Raw genomic sequence first — 17264 nt, forward strand, 5'->3', positions numbered from 1 at the left:
CATTTAGAACTTATTTTGTTGCTTCAGCAGAGTAATTTAACACTTCAGTTCATTTTTGAGGCTGATTAAAATAGGCTCGTAAGTTAAAAGGTGCATGGCTCATATATTTTGCTTCTAGTTTAATCACTGAACCAAACAAAATGTTCATGCAACTTACTGTAATAGGGCTATTTGGTTTATATCTGTAAATTCTCAAGTTCCCTGTGGTGGAATATCTGCATTTATCTCCACTATTCAGCTCAGCTCTGCAGCTGTGAAGGTTGGAAATGCAACATCAGTATCTTCTCACTGGAGGGAGCCATAGTCACATTTTCACTGCACAAACCAACACTCATCCATGCATGACACATGTGCAATAAAGGATTAAAACATTCAATAACAAAGAGTGACTTTTAAGACAACATATGTAAAACACATACATTGACTGCAAAACCCTCCTGCCTGTACCTTAATATTGTACAACATTGGTAAAACTCCTTTGATAATAAATAACTATAAGAGGAAAAACATAAACTATCTAAGATTAATTACCCTGATTTAAACATTTCATGTATTTAATTGACATTAATTTTCACAAATTACCAAATACATTCGAAATGAAACTGGCAAATTTTCAAACAAATGATGCATCACATTTCACAAATATTCCAGCCACTCTCTATGTTTGAAGCAAGAACTACTGACTGCTACACTACCAGTAACCATCCTCTACAATCTTATTTTATGAATCAGGTAATTTGGTTTCATGTGCAAAATGAAATATATATTTTTTAGTGTTGTGATTTTAAATGCCCCCGCAGAACTGATCCTATTGGTGACATTCAAAACAAAAACAAAACAAAACCCTCCTCTGGTCTGACCACCCCTCCCACCCTAATCTGCAGATTTGCTGCATACTGTCTAAAGGATTTATCAATTTCATCATTCCCTGCAAACACACACTTTCTGCTGCCTGTGTGACAGACTGAGATCATACTGACTGGAAAGAATCTAATCACTTACAGACAGACTCCCATTGAAATCTGACGGCCCTGATCCTGGAGATGATTCTTCACATGACAATTTGTTTTAGACCTCTAAACTCCGCTGCCTCAGTTTTATCTGTAACTTTTCCATTTTTTGACTGTGAGATCCAATTCGGTGTCCAGCAGCAACAAGAACTAGTTCTCCATCTTTCATGTCATGCCAAGCTCTTTGGCTTCAGCTCCGAGGCTTTGTCCCATTTTGTGCGTATGCATGTTGTGATTCTTGGCGGTCGACCTCTGACCCCTGCGGTTTATCTGCCGGAGGAGGAGCAGGAAGAGGGCAGAGACAATGAGAGCCACTCCTGCCATGATGAAACCCATCCCGTAATCACTCATCTTGTCAATGAAGTATCCTAAAATGAAAAGTACACGTGTGAGTTATTTGCAGCTTGGACACAGTCACGTCCATGCTGGCTAAAACACAGCAATATCACAATTACGTTATAATTTTGGCTTCATTTAACGGCAGATTATAAATGAGGCAAAAGACTGAGGCAGTGATAAGGAGAGGAGGATTGCAGAAAGATTAATTTCATCCTAAGGCACTAATGCCAGTGCTTTCCTCCCATGACAGAAACGTAATTAGAACGCTTTGATGCATCCTCAGCATCCGTCAACTCTCTGCTCTTCAAAGTGCTGAAAGTACCGAACGGTACAGTAAATAAGGTAGAAATAGCCTCTGTGTCAGAGGGACCACGTTAAGTTATAAATAGGGCACCACAGGCTACATTTATATTGACTTGTCTTCAATTAGCACATAACTTGATTTGAGGTCAGTGTTAGCCTTTAGCAGTTTCCTAAATTTAACATTTACATGCAGTGGTATCACTTTAATCTAAATTAGATAGTTTTCAAGAACTTGGTGTTGGAAAATATTTGTTTATGTTTTTTCTAGTAACAATTGACAATTGACCGTATACAGCCCTAAAAGGAAAGTCCAAGTCCTTCAACACACACTTCCTGCAGAGTGAAAGAGTAACACCTTGTCACCCTTCGAAAACTCTAATCACTCATATTCCCTGTTTTTTTTTTTCTTCACTAACAGCCCTCTTGTAAATGCATAAATACCATCAAATGAATCCAAACTACAATGAGGTCAGTGTGTTTTTTTTCACTCTTGGAGACACAGTTTCCCCAGCTGATTTACTGCCGGCTGTGCTCAGAGGCAGGACACTTTCTGGCAGGGGTGGCTAGCAGTGCATGGGTGCCAAAGTCAAGCTGGGTGTTTTTCTGGCTGTATTTATTTCTATTGTTTCAAGCTGTGTGTGAAAACAGGTTGTAACTTCAATAATCGGGTTCAAATGCTCGTTGGTTTGTAGGACAACCCCACCCCCCCACTCTCTACCAGATGCATTTAAACTGCCATTTTATTTTAATAGCTGACAATTTTTATTTTTCACAAGAGAATAGATTTATGAAGATAAGTGCAAACAGATTGCCAAAGTAGCTGGCACATTTGAGACACTATCCAGCCACTGCCAAAACTTCTTCATTTACTGTATTAAAATGTATTATGGAGGAGCAGTGGGATACAAAATATTACACCCACAAATATTACACCTAAGAGTCATTATCCCTAATTCATTTTCGCAACGAATCACAAGTGTGAAAATCTACATCATAAAAAGTATACAGGAAGGATTTTGTACTATAATAGTAAGATGTAGATTATGAAAAACACCCTATTCGGTAGCTGTTTATAATATTTTGCATGTTTTTATGCATCTTACCATGATTTACAGCTGCTATAATAAATATTTAAATTTAACAGATGATCAACTGATTGTGTGTATGTGAAAGTGGTTGCTTGTAGTGATCAACCTACAGAGAAATACCACTTAACTCTGCAAAATCCTTCAGCTCTTAAGAATAATTTATAGTCTTTCAGCTCATTGTTTTGGTTTCCTGGCCCAACTTTAATGTTTTGGTTCACTCTCATTTTCAGTATCAGCAGGCTGCTGTTTTCAGCCGAAAAAGCTCCACAAACCCACTGTACACTACCTGCCCAGCACTGCAAGGTTAGCAACCATCTGGTGGACATAGTGAAGCATTTAGCAGCTAAAGAGTCAGATTATCTCAGGAGTTGGTGGAGTGCAAAGTGGAGCTGAAAGGAGAGTGAATACTGGGCTTACATTTGTCAGGTTGACACAAACTCTGCTTGGATGTGTGAATGTGTAGAAACTGCACAAAAACTGCACAAACAAAAAGTTATTGCGGCTTTAAAGAGGTCATGGTTTTGACTTTTTCTTCTCCTTTTGTTATTTTACCACAATTATTCCATCACAGTGTGTGAGTTAGGACAAATGTCTCAAGTGACTGCACGGAAATTCAGTGGGGGAGAAACTCCATTTAACGCACAAAAAAAAAAGAATCTTTGGGCGTTCGGCCATGAAATTAACACAACCATAAAGCATCCGGATATTATAATTTTTGCATAGTTGCTATTTGAATATAAAACTCCCCATATCCTGTGGGATGGACCATCGACAAAATCCATGATTAATTGAGGGATGGTGCTGCATGTCAGGAAGGTATAAAAATCTAATTTTCACCGAATAGGCTCACTGGGCTGGACTTACAATGCAGAACGATGTATAAGCACATTCATTGTGTGATTTAATGTGATGGAAGAAAGGGATAAGGAGAATGGCAGACTCTGTAACCTGGAGTTAATGATTTGGATTTTTTCTGAAGCTCTGCTAACAGAAATGTTAACACACAATAAATTCAATACTATTCTATTTTACTCTGTGCAGCTTCTTGTTTATTTCTCGCTATCGCAGCCAGTTAGCATGGTGGAGTGGATCACAGGGAATATTACAGCAATTAGTCAAAGCTGAAATCCATTGCTTTTTGATATGCACAGTTGGTACACTATGTACTTGCAGTTGACAATCAAAGCATCTTTCTCGCTTACCAGCGATGGGTGGTCCAAGCAGCCCTCCACTGCTGCGTATGAGCATGAAAAATCCCAGTGCACTTCCAAGCCTGTGGACGCCCACAACCTCAGCCAGCACAGTGATGTGGATGGAGACCACAGCACCATACACCAGGCCATAAGCTGTGCTGACAGCAGCCAGCTCTAAGAACGAGGAGGCCAGTGGGCAGAGGAGTAACACAGTACCCAGCAGAATCACTGTAGCCGTCAGCTGTTGCACCTGGTAGGAACAGAGACAAAATAAAACAGACTGTGCATCAGCTGTTGCAATGATGTTGCCTTCGACATAGACCTGTGCAGACAATACAATACATTGCTTCTTTAAAGGCGAGAAGACTAATACTACTTTCCTCTACATTTCTTAAACTGAATGTACCATCTCCACCAGTCTCAGGTTTGCCACCCAGCCAAAGAACACCCTTCCAAACAAGTCCAGCGCAGCCGAGAAGGACATGAGCGCAGCCGCCTGGTACTCCTCAATCCCCTTACTGCGAGCATAAGGAATCAGGAACAACGCTGGAGCAAAGAAACCCAGAGCAGCAAACACCCCAAACATTGAGTAGACCATGAATTGCGTATTGGTGATGAGGGTATAATCTACATATTGCAGGATTTTGGTCCTTAATTCAGTCTTCTTATTCCTGCAGTTTGAGTCTTTAATTGAATTGGGTATCTCCTCAGGGTCTTGAAGATGTACCTCGCCTGTCCCCTGATCAAAGCCCTCATATATTCTCAGCTGCTCTGTCTCTTGACAGTTTGCTTTGCTCTGCTCCGAGTCCTCTTTTGTGAGCAATTCTAGCGAAAAGCCTTGCTCTTCTGCTTCGACCTCACTGACACAAACCACATCTCTGGTGGCTTTTAGGGGTCTCAGCAGTATCCCACACACACACAGGTTAAGCTGCAGTCCCCCCAGGATCACCAAAGCACCCCTCCAAGAGTAACTATCAATCAACAGCTGGAACAGGGGTGTGAGGACAAGGGTAAAAATGCACTCTCCAGCGCTGGCCAAGGCGTTAGCCACCGGACGCCTCTTCTCAAAGTACAAGCCCAGCATGGTCACTGTGGGGGTCCAGGTTAATGCATAACCAAAACCTGCAGCAGAGGACAGCAGTTAATATCAGATTTGTGTGTAAATGTCTCAGTTTGTGTTGTATGTTGTATGTATGCTAACCACTCACCATTTAGGAACCCCACTGTCAGGTAGAGTTCAATCAGGTTACCAGCAAAAGCCCCAGTCACGACTCCCAAGCTGCAAATTAGTCCACCCATTATCACTACAGAGCGATGGCTGTAGCGAGCACTCAGAGCAGATGCTACAGGAGCTGCAGAGAGACACGCAGGACATGTACATACAATACTATTCAGCATATATACAGTAGGGTACATTTATTCAGGGCAACAAAATTACAAAAAAACAGTATACTGTAAATAAAGCACTTCACAGCAGGTAAGACGTGTTATTAATTTTCAACATGCCTAAATGAAAATGCTATCTTCAAATGTAATCCTGTTTGATCAATATTCTCAGTGAAGATGGACATTAAGTTAAACCAGATAAGACTTAAGAGGTTTAAGAGTTTTAAAATGAATCCTAGTGTCACTGTCTGACTTGGCATACATTTGCAGCAGATGATAATTAATTTTAGCCACCCCATCAGAATTACTGGAGATTAAGGCGGTACAGTTTACTCAACACAAGACCTGTTGTTTCACGTTTGTTTAAGATGTAGGAGAGAGCCACCTGGTGGTCACAATCTGAAGCATTTGACATCAAGTGGAGGGAAAGGTACTGATGTCCTTCTACTGTATACACTTCAAACAAATTAATAAAGTGGATTATATTTTAAAGATTTATGTACCTAATCAATCAATTTTGAAAAAAGTTCATAATCACCTAAAATGTGAATGGTAGCCACAGCGATAGAGGTGATCCATGATGTTTCTGTTGCTGTGGCTTCAAAGTATTTGTGTATCTCAACATAGAATACACCAAAGGCTTTAATGACCCCAAAGGTCAGACCGAAGACTACGAAGCAGGAGAGTGAGACGAACCAGGCGTAGCCACCATCAGGCGCTGCAGTTGTTGTTGCCACAGCTGCCCTCCTCTTCTGAACCTTCGCTGGAGAGTCCATGTGAATCTGCGCTGGTTTCTGCTGCACTCAAATGTCTTGGGAGAAACACATAGATGTTTTTGTTTTTATTTATGTTTTGTACAGTATACAGTTTTATTATGATGTTTTTCTGTTACAACTATTGTCTCGCTTTCTTTCCTCATGGGATCAAAGTTCATTTACGACTCCAGTAACATGTATTTCCAGGTTAACAGTTGTAGTATTGTATTTGTAACTTCATTCATAAAAAATGCATGCATTTTGAAGCACTCACCTGGACTATAAGTTTATGTGAATATTTGTGAATGAATTTTTAGGCAGGTAATTTAAGACAGAAGGGCATTCTTGGATATCTTTGACAGACAGCAGTGCTTACACCTGTCAAGAGAAACAAATAAAAAGCAACAATTTGTCATTGCGAGCTATTTGTCATCAATTTGGACCACAGTCACTGCAAGCAGATTAAATTTACCAAGCATGACAGGATTTAGCTCAATTCCTTTTTCAGTTGATGAAAAATACATAATGCACATGATAATAACGGAGCTTCATAGGCTGCATTAGAACCTGTTTACAAAGGATTTTCAAGCATTTTAATTATGGAGATTACGAACATTCTGTGTGATTGGACTGCAAAAGGTCTCGACCCAAATCTGGATGATGACCCCGAAAGCTTGCAATACAAGTCTGGGAGACTCACGACAAAATACACAATACAATTCACACACATCATATTATATGAAAAATCATATTACTACCATACCTGTTGCGGTCAAATTGAAGTCATCATGCCTCTCCTGGCAAGATCCACTTATCACGCTTGGTGTGGTTGCATAATCTTAGGCAATAGTTTTGGCACTCCTTCCTTGTCACCTGCAGTGGCACTGGTGTCACTCACATGGACAAAAGCAACATGCCAAATAGGGAGAAAGTAAATTCCAGGTGAAAGGGTGCAAAGGTGAAACGTGGGCAATAAGTGACAGAGACAGCATGTTGAGTCAAATGTTGATGGCTTGACAAGTGCCTTGTTATGTGAAATCCCAAGGGGAAGACATGTGTAACACGCATGCACAAATTACCATGGGCAGACCTTTGTAGCCCATTTTCTCTGGATTGCTCAATATGTTGACGGGAAGCTCTTGTGTGAGGACTCCTCCCTTCTTTGAATTCCACAAAGAGATATAAAGGGGTTTGAACAGGCCTTCTCATCTTTCACAATATAAGTGTAAGCATTAACATTGGCCACAGAATCGACCTCCCTTCTCCAGCCTGAACAGGCCGATGTCTTGACATGATAATCAAATTTACAGCAGGACTTGAAACCACTCTACCACCTTTTGGGGTCAGCGTGTGGATCTCAGGAAACAGACCAGACAAAGTGAAATTAGGGCCATGAGGATTTCATTTCATGTCAAAGCCATTTATATTCAGTCTGTCGTCCCACCATAAACCAACACTATCTTTTGTGAAAATAAAAAATAAAGTCAGACAATAATAATTGGCACATGATAAACACCCACACAGGGAGATCAAGCTACAGACTCAGACAACCAAGACAATGATCTGCATGGGGCAAGTCAACACAGTGGGGACGCCCAGCAAGTCCTTTCAAAAGTGATAAGCTTTCACTTGCTCGCGTCTCTCCTGCAGCGTCACAGACAGCTAACGTGAATCCTCTGATGAGCAATGTGTCAGAATATGTCGCAAAACCAAAGTGAAAGCAACAACATGCCCAGAGTGCACGATTTCTCTAAGCGAAGTTTCTTTAAACGGATGCGGACTTGACATGATGTGGTTCGATTGTTCATCAAAATGTGAATGTCTAAAAACATTCAAAAACTAAACAAATACTATTTTTATTCCTCTAATCAAGACACGGTTCTAAAGATTGTTTTTCTTATTTTTTTCAATTCCAATTTCATGAAATAATTCAGTAAGGACAAGTTGTTAATCAGGGAGAAACAAAGACACACTGCATTTTGAATTGGCATGCTTGGATCAATCCGCCCCATCAATGTGTGACATTGACTTTCTCATTAACAAACAAGAAAAGATGAAGATTATCTGAAATGTGACCATATGTGACAATACTTTTTTTTTTACAGTCAGATGGTTTCATTATCCCACAAACAGCTCAGACAAATGCTACATAAATTAGCTTTAACTGCCTCTTTGTGGTACAGCCTGCCAATAAACTTTTAGAAACCATTAATTCAGCTTATGAATGACCTGTTTTATGAGCTTAACAGTTAACTAAAGAGGCACAGTACCAAAGTTAGTAGTGTGCCAAATCATTATTGGGGACAAGCACATTTTAGAAAGCCAAGTGCAAAATGCTTTGGCAAAGTTTTTATGGGCTCCTGAGTCAGCAGACATTAGCAAAGACAGTCCGTAGTCTTGTTTTAATGGGGCAACAAATTATTATTTATGTTCTATTGATCCCATTAGATCTTCTGGAACTGTCAGCACAACACTAAACCATTTAAATCATCACACCGGGGTGACTCATTAACCCTGATTTGCACACAAATGTTCCAATTTTATACCCCTAAATGTTACTGTAGAACCACTCACTCTTTTACTTTGAGAGAATTTAAACTTTAGCTGGACTCTGTATTGTGGTGAAGGTCACTGTGTCGCAGCCCTGCTCGGGTATTAGAGCTTAGAGAGAGAGAGACAGACAGACAGACAGACAGACAGACAGACAGACAAATAAAAGAATCAATCTTTTTTTCTCTGCATCTGCCCAACATCCAGACAATAATTTAGATGGGGGGTATATCTCCATATTATTACTCCATTATGTGTTACATAATATCCTGAAGAGAATTATCCCTGCCTTTTTTCAAGGGAACTACTGTATTTTTTTTTTCATGGAAAAGGCTTGCTTTTGGTGCACAGAACATTGAATTATACATCCCCAATGGCTGTTCTAAAAACAATAAAAGATTTATAGGCAAGGGTGATAAATTATAAATCTATGGTGGGGATGACTGGTAAGGATAGAGCAGTGGTATAGACGGAGAGGAACACCTTCTGAATAATGAATATGTGCTGGGGAGGCCTTACACAGTGGGCACAGAGGGGAGAGTTATTAGCTGTGTTTCCAGCAGAAGGTGGATTCCTCTGATGTCTTTGTGTTTGTCTTCTTCAGCTTTCCTTTTACCCAGCCTCATGTCTGAGTTCTTGCTGCAGCAGGGGCTTGTTCGTCTGTGCAGGCTGCCTCCAAATGTCACCAAATAAGTCTTTTAAAGATATAACGTCACACTTTCTGTTATACGCAGTGTCAGATGTTTGTGCATACAAGGGCTGTTCATAGTGACCCTGCTGCATCTGGAAAAAAAAAAGACGACAGAGCATTGGTCTCGAGTAAGATCAGTAAATTTTTAATAGGGTTCATGTTACACAACCAAATGGGAAGTGTTGCCTTCATTCCTTTTGGAGTTTTTTTTCAAGGATTTATGCAATCTATTTGAAAAAAAAAAACAACAATTTCTGAGAATTCCAGTTTCCTGATTTTTGGGGAAAACTTTGCTGACTAAACCTTTGTTGTTGTTTATTTCTTGTTTTTCGAATTTTGGAGTAGTTCAACATTTTCATGATGCAATAACTGTGAAATACAGCTTAACTCCATGTCTTTGAAGGGAATTATGTGAGTTTTTTAACAGCCAGGTTTCTCTGTGTACGTCTGTATGGAAGGACCTGGTTTTTGGTGCCATGCCTCTTCTGTGTAAACTGCTTGTTTTTTTAGCCAATTTTTTGCCAATTTTGTGCACACATGGGAGGACTTCGGTGACCTCCTATCTGTTTGTCTTGTGCCATCAGCAGGTCAAAGTTTTCACTTATCCAATGAAAGTCATGGTACCCAGAGGATGAATCCTAATGACTTCTTCTCTTGTGCCACCAAGATTGTGACAATTTTGGTTTTGCATGAAAATGTAACAGCTATTTGATAGATTGTCATGAAAGTTAGTAGCTACACACATATAGTATCAAGTGCTTTTGTTTATGACCAATTGATTATATGTTTAGTGCTAACAAATGTTAGCATGGTAACATGCTAAACTGCAATGTTTAACACAGTAAACATAATAGGTAATATACCTGCTAAACGTCAGAATGTTAGCATTATCATTATATGAGGCAAGGGTTAGCTTCATATTTTTCTCATAGATTTCTTCTAATCTTCCTAAAAGATGTGCATTTTGAGTTTAGTTTTGAGTTTGAGTTGTTAGACCTTTTGGATTTCGGATATTAAATGTAGACTAATTATTATATGTTAGTATGTTTTTCTTAAATTTGACCATTCACTCTGGCATTGATTGCATCATTAGCTGTAAATGTGTTGAAAAGGCCATTATTCCCCTCATTCTATTTGGTCAAAGAGGTTATCTGAAAGGTCAAGGGGTTGAATGTGTGTTGTGTGTTGAATGTCAATAATAATCTTTTTTTAATTAATCTTCAGTCAGCCAGTGTCTGTGTTTTCATTTCTGTGTTTGTGTCCAGGGTTTCACAAGAATATCCACCACAAGGTATATAAACTCATTTGTTTGGTAATCAGGTCCTGTAACTTTAAGAGAGTGCACATGGTACATTTACTATAGTTAAGCTGTGGAATGGAGGAATATAGCGGTGGCTAGACTACCTGTGGAGTGATGCGGTTTTCATACGTGTCCTGTCATGTTCAGTTTTATATTTAGCAAAGAGAAGTCAATGGCTTTGACCTGCTTGTGACATGTGGAATAAAATTTTTTTTGTGTTTTTCAACTTCACTTTGGAAGCAGAGTGGATTATTGTGTGGAACTAACATACGTAAGCCTAAATCACAGTTTTGCAGTAACAGCCATTGTGAGTATATTAGCATGCTGACATTGACACCATTGTGCCAAAGTACAACCTTACAGAGCTGCTAGCACGTCTGCATATTCCTAGTCATTAAGTGCTGATTGTGTTGCAAGCGCTTCTTCTCCTTTTAAGGTCAAAATGGAGTTCACAACAGTGGTTAGAGCCATGGCTGCCCAGTGAAAGAAAATACAAATAAATTGCTTTCATTCACAACAACCCAATTAAAGAAATACGGTCTTCTAGGTGTCTGATCATGAGCCAGTGTGGTGTCACATTTGTATATATAATAAAACAGATTTGTGGATGTAACCAGCACAAAGCAACAGAGCAGTGTTAAACAAGACAACTTCTCTGAGTTTAGAATGTGTCTCACAGCCACTCACACTTGCACCACACTACAGTAATTGCCATAAAAGCTAAGAAAGCCAGTAGAGGCGTGTGTTTGTGTGTGTGTGTGTGTGTGTGCGTGCGTGCGTGCGTGCGTGCGTGCGTGCGTGCGTGCGTGGGTATGTGGTGCAATCAGACACTTGATTGTGTGATGAGCCAAGGTCATTGTAAAAGAACAATGAGGTGGTAATCATACAGGGAGGGAGTCAGCTGGCATTGACTAACCGGCCCACAGCCTGGACCTCGCTCCTGCTCTCTGATTAGTGCCGAAACCAAAAGTCTGGCAAATCAATGCTTATTACAACCCATCTGTCTATGTTTGTCTGCGATAAAAAGCAAGTCCTACCTCAGATCTTGTCTCTTCTGATTCTTGCTGGAGGCTTGCCACACACACTCACACACACACACACACACACACACACACTCACACACACACAAACCTCATCAAGGATTTAAATCTTTGTGGTTTAAGACACTTTGGTGCTTTTGTTTTTCTCATCAGGTTGCAAATGGGTTTACAATGACTTGACTCTATTCAGGGCCAGTATGAAATGTGATTGTGAAGCCATAATATAAAATCATTCAATACTTATTCATAACAACCTGACAGAGCTCAATTGGTCTCTGGTGATTTAATTAGGAGAAGTGTGAGGTTGTAAACTGCACAGCTGGTTCCTGGGCCCAGGAACATTTTTTTAAACTAATTTTTAGGCGAGTCAGGTTCAGTTAAACTGGCCCTCGGCACCTTCCCCACTCTGTCTTCTCCAAAAAACGGCTTAGTCAATGATCATTTAGGGTTCAGCCCTACTTAAAAACCAAATCATGTACCCACACTCACTCACTCCAACCCACACACACTGCAGCACACACTGCACATCTGCTCACCCATATTGCTTGCAGATATCCTTTTCATCCATCTCCACACTTCTCTCAGCCCCCCAAGATTTTTTTTTGTTTTTAAGCTGAGTATGAATTATTCTGGTGAATGAAGAGGAGACAGGAGAGCAGAGCGGAGAGGAGGAGGCTTCCTCCAGAGGGCGACTGACTGCATTCTCAGAAATTCTGCAGACACATCATCCAAACTCAGCCAACACTTGGTACAAGTGAATAGATTTGACCTTCTGGACTTGGATAGCCATTACTCCATGGATCAAGTCGTACTTCATTCATGTGAATGCGGAAACAGGTGCATTGCTAATGCCTCATCGTCTTTTCCCCAAGCTACTTCTGTAAGAGTGATGCCAAGAAAACATGCCAGTGATGCCTTTTAATAATCATGTTTTTTTTCTTCTCTTAAATCGCATTAAATTGCATTATATTGCATTAAATTGCATTGGAAGTGTGGAGGAATTTGAACCTGTTAGCTCAAGCTCAAGTTTGGTGTAGAGGCATCCCATATGAGTCAGCTTTGTTTTGGGAAAAGGTTGAACAGTCTCATAACTGCCATATTTCTCCATCTCATCCTCTAAATTGTTTTTTGAATTGCTGGTTGGAGGATTTTTATAATTTTATTCTGATAAACAGTGATATAACGATCTGTTTTTAACTGTACAAAGATGAGCTAAAGTGCAGTCTCTCCTTGGATGACTCTGTCCTTTCCAGCCCTGCATACTGTCTCCTGCCCTCCACCTCTGTTTCAGTGCATCAGCCTTTGCTTGCATCTCTGTGGCATACTCCCAGAAAGCACAGGTGTGTGTGGGCTTACCCAGATGGCAGCATTGTTGATGCTGAGGGGAAGCAGCCAACTACCCGACTGGACATGGGTCATCCACCGGCCATGCAGGACCTTTTCTAACACTAGCTGAAATGGGAAATTGCTAATGTTTCTACAAATGTGTGGGCTGCTAAACACATCGTGATGAGAAAGAAAGAAACGCATCTTTCAAATCTGAGGTGTATCTCCAACAAGATCATTATTTCAGAAGCAAAGTAATCACCATTGAATTGGTGATATACAGTAAAAGTATTCAAAAATATTGCCTAACCAGTAAAGATTTCTTCTGCTCAATTATTTGAATCGGCAGTAATTATAATCATCTACAGCTGCTAATACTGCTGAGCGGCTGGTGCCATTGTCATACACTGACAGACATAACATTGGCTCCAGATCAGTGGCTGCCAAATTGAAAAATATCCCTGTTTCCAGTCATCATAATACCACGGCAAAGAAGAGCTGCACTAGTGAAACCATTCCAGCCTCTCCATGCCCAAAAGCATTCATTTAAAATGAAAGAGGATTTAACACACAATTACAGACTCTTCTGTTCCCTGTGCAGAGGAAAATAGAGTAAAACATACAGCATGCACAGCTCAACCAGAATATGAATACATAAATGGTTTATCTCACCTGTTGATGCTGAGCTCTGGTCTCGAGGTTGTTTCCAGGAAATGCAAAGGTGTTTACAGGTGAAGTGGAAGAAGGGCGGAAGAGCTGTGATTTAATGAGTGGGATCAGCTGCTGTTGGAGTGTTTTTTTTTTTTTTTTTAAATGAAGATTTCATAAGGGAATAGCTCCCTTGAGTTTGGTAGCATCCCCCACCCCCCTTCCTGAGAGGTTAAGCATAATGTTGGAAAATAATCTGGTGTTAATCGATGTTTTGGGTTCTCTTTTTATGTTTATCTGCAGATGTGATGCAGCTGACCAGTTTCACCATTTTTAAAGCACAATTTCAAGATGCATGTGGGTATCCCTTAAATTATTTAGTTTTTTTTTTTTTAGCTGAGTGTAAATGGAAAAATTCAAATGCAGTATGTGAGAGGCACAAACCAGCTACTCTACCAGAGACAGATTATTTTTGGACCAATTCTCTCCCATCCATCAGATGATGGAAAAAGTGACAATCTCTAAAGAAACCACCTCATTTGTGTCAGAATTCAGCAACATGACACAAGCAGAAGCTAAAAAAACACTGATCAAAATGTAAATATTTCGGATAAATGACCCTCGAGTACTGCTTCAACTCCAGTCCCGTGGGCGTTTTCACACCATTACATTTCACCTCACCTCTATCATTTACTCAATATAATTTGCATCTCCCTTGTTTCTAACTGTGTTATTTCTCCCACAGAGGTGCTCTTTTGGTCACCAACTTTGGAATATTGATTCCGTATGAAGAGCCTCCTGCTTTCATTATAGCCTTCGTGGCTGCTTCTTGAGCAGAAACAAAGAATTAGCCTCGAATGAGCTTAGTGTCTGTTTGTCCGTCTCATATTGTGTTTTAAGAGGGGTGGATCATCAGAGTGAAGTTGACACCATATAAAGGGCTATTTCTGAGTCCAAGCACATAGTGCAGCTCATTATGAAGCTGAATAATGTGGTCGGCTCAGATAAGAAGGAAGGAAAAAAGGCTCTCCTTATCTCTATCCTCCCCCTTTCACTCTCTGATATCTTGTCCCTCTTCATTTCTGTCACCCAGAAAGGTGCTCTGTTTTCCAGTAGTTTTACATTTATATCAAACCTCCACACTTCCTCTGATTTCCCCTCTGTACTCTGGAAAACCAACTTTCACACATCAGATCAGAAAGTAAAACAACTTAACTTTCATTGACATACACATTTCATGTTATTCAGTCAACTGGTTCTGGTGTCCCTACAGTGAGGAGGGGTTGGCAGATTCATAGATTTTCTTCACTGTTTTTTTTCTGTTTCATTCTTTTGAATTAGGGGTAGATGACTCCAGGATTCTTTCAGCTGATTAAATTGCTCTCAATACAGTAGATGGTGGGATATGGCCTCTATAGGGGCTTCCATGGTGATAGTCTGTATCTGTGTGTTTTAATTGGATCCACATCAGAAACCTTGTGGTGTGTATCCAACTTGACACAAATAGCAGGGAGCAAACACAGACTGACCATATCTCATATCAAAGAAGGAATTTCAAAGAGTTTTAACAACAGAGGAAAAAATGGCTATATGGTGGCATTTCCCAGGTCAACCTTCAAAGCAGGACATAATGGGACAGAGTATAGTAAGAGGATAATTTCACATTTTCATTGTATGGGAAAGTCAGTGACAACCAATGCAATTTGGTCTTAATTGTGATGATACTACCACTTATTTCTCAATACATTTGTAGCAAAGTTAACATCCTGTTTTGCACTATTAAAGATTTTCAGTTTCAGTCATTTTTCATCTTTCTTTCTCAATTATAATGTAATTTTAAATTGTGAGAAATAGCTAAAATACGGAAAATATCTGATCCATTTTCTGTTGTTAACCAGAAGGATTCAGCAGAACGTATCTGACATGAAGAGAGACTGTAATCATAATCTAATCTAATCATGAAAGGGACCTACCTCAACTGGGTCATTGTGAAAGCAGCAGCGTTAGACAAACATTTTTACTTGATGTTTCAAAAGGAAAAAGGAACATTTTTAAACTGCTCTTTATTCCTGGAGCACATCCACTCAAAGGGCCAAAAGCAAGTGCTTCACTTCACCTGTTCCCACACACACACACTTTCTATCACTCTCCTTTATTAAACCTTTATCAAGCTTGAAGAACACTGAAAGTCAAGTACTGGCTTCACTATTAAAATTACAGCACTTCTTGCAAAACAATCCTCAGCTCAGACGACCCCGCGGCACTTAACTGTAGCTGCTGAGTGGTCATCAGTTTATAAATATAGGATGAAAGTAAAGCTGGCTATGAATTTTAAATAGCCTTCCTCCCTTCCTTCCTTGCAACAGCTTCTCATATCTTTCGGGGGGGTTGGGCTGTTGGAGACTGGTGGGTCTCCACGGTGTAGAATCAGTCAAATATCAGACCTGGCTCAATGAGATCAGTCAGTAAGAAAGTTGATACCAATATCATGTCTATATGGTAAATATTAAGCAACAGTCAACAGTTGGTTACCTTGGCATAAAAACAGGAAATAGGGAAACAGCTAGCTCTGCTGAAAATGAACAAAATAGGACAGGCAACACCTCTAAAGATCATAAATTAGCACGCAATATCTTGCAGAATTTTCTTTTGCTTTTACTTTTGGACAAAGCCTAGCTGTTTCCCCATTTCCAGTTTTTATATAACAGCTATGTTTACTGGCTGCTGGCTCCAGCTCAGTGCTGTCAACTACTTTCAATGGAAAGTAGCTAAAGCCTTTGTCGGGAGATGACATAATGCGCCAATATTCATTCTGTCTAGCCCTTTATCTATTTGCTTCACTCCTATTCTCTGTGTTCACGTGTAGAGTGTTTTGATACAGCTGAATGTCCAATTAAGCTGTTCTCATTTACATAGTTTTCTGTTTCTGTTGTCAGACAACGGAAAGTATGAAATAGTCACTGAAACACAGCCCAGTAAGACTACACGTTAACCATCACTCACATCCAAGCCATGTCCAAGCTGCTGTGCTGCACTGGTAAAATCCTGATTTCATAATCTCAAGGTTGTCATTTTTGCATTACTCTTTGTGTAGCAGAGTAAAATGAGATGCAGCGTGTTAATTAATGAGGTTTATAGGTGGTAGAATCATACTTTGAACTTTCAACAGAGCCACGTTTACTACTTTCCCCTAATTTCAGTCTTTGCACTAAGATAAGCTAAACTGAGTTAAGCTAACAGCTTACTAGCATCAGGTCTGTGCTTAAGGGACAGACATGACAGTGGTATCAATTCATCTCATTCCTGGCAAGAAAGTGAATGAGCATATTTCCAGTAATATTGTAATGCTTTAATAGTTCTAACTTCTAAAGTGACCAATTTCCTGTAAAAGAACATTTGAAATATTTCTCTCAAATCCTCTGTTTTAATATTGCTGATTATTTTATTTAATACATGTATTACAGTATGTGAGTAAGTCTCTGACTCACATCCTCCTCAGTCTTTCTGTGGCCCCAGGAATCCTCAAAGTTGGCTCATTAAAAATAAAATAATTTTTAAAAAGTGAGACCAAAGAACTGAGTCTTCGAGTTGCTCTTTTTCCCAAGCTGAATCATTTACCCTGCAGTCATGAATGA

The 17264-nt window shown here is 39.8% G+C and overlaps 1 protein-coding gene across 1 annotated transcript; it reads right to left on the bottom strand.

Moving 5' to 3' along the window:
* Window positions 1–359: 359 nt before the first annotated feature.
* LOC111666056 (monocarboxylate transporter 2) lies at window positions 360–7165 on the bottom strand. Its single transcript, XM_023421256.2, has 7 exons — window positions 6838–7165; window positions 6349–6452; window positions 5858–6130; window positions 5142–5285; window positions 4340–5055; window positions 3943–4183; window positions 360–1378 (listed from the first exon to the last, which is right to left on the bottom strand). Exons 3-7 carry the CDS (start codon window positions 6093–6095, stop codon window positions 1176–1178), a joined length of 1542 nt encoding a protein of 513 aa, XP_023277024.1. The 5' UTR covers window positions 6096–6130; window positions 6349–6452; window positions 6838–7165; the 3' UTR covers window positions 360–1175.
* Window positions 7166–17264: the final 10099 nt, after the last annotated feature.

This window comes from Seriola lalandi, unplaced genomic scaffold, assembly GCF_002814215.2.
Source record: "Seriola lalandi dorsalis isolate HSWRI2012SDOR001 ecotype SW California unplaced genomic scaffold, Sedor1 jcf7180002054671, whole genome shotgun sequence".
In the NCBI taxonomy this organism is placed as follows: domain Eukaryota; kingdom Metazoa; phylum Chordata; class Actinopteri; order Carangiformes; family Carangidae; genus Seriola; species Seriola lalandi.

What these genes read in the sequence shown, in the direction of transcription:
- LOC111666056 (XM_023421256.2), bottom strand. Translation starts at nt 6,095, where the DNA reads ATGGACTCTCCAGCGAAGGTTCAGAAGAGGAGGGCAGCTGTGGCAACA. An exon ending in ACCTGAGACTGGTGGAGATG is followed by an intron (nt 4,184 to 4,339) that starts GTACATTCAGTT and finishes TGTTCCTACCAG; the next exon opens with GTGCAACAGCTGACGGCTAC. An exon ending in GCTTGGACCACCCATCGCTG is followed by an intron (nt 1,379 to 3,942) that starts GTAAGCGAGAAA and finishes TTTTCATTTTAG; the next exon opens with GATACTTCATTGACAAGATG.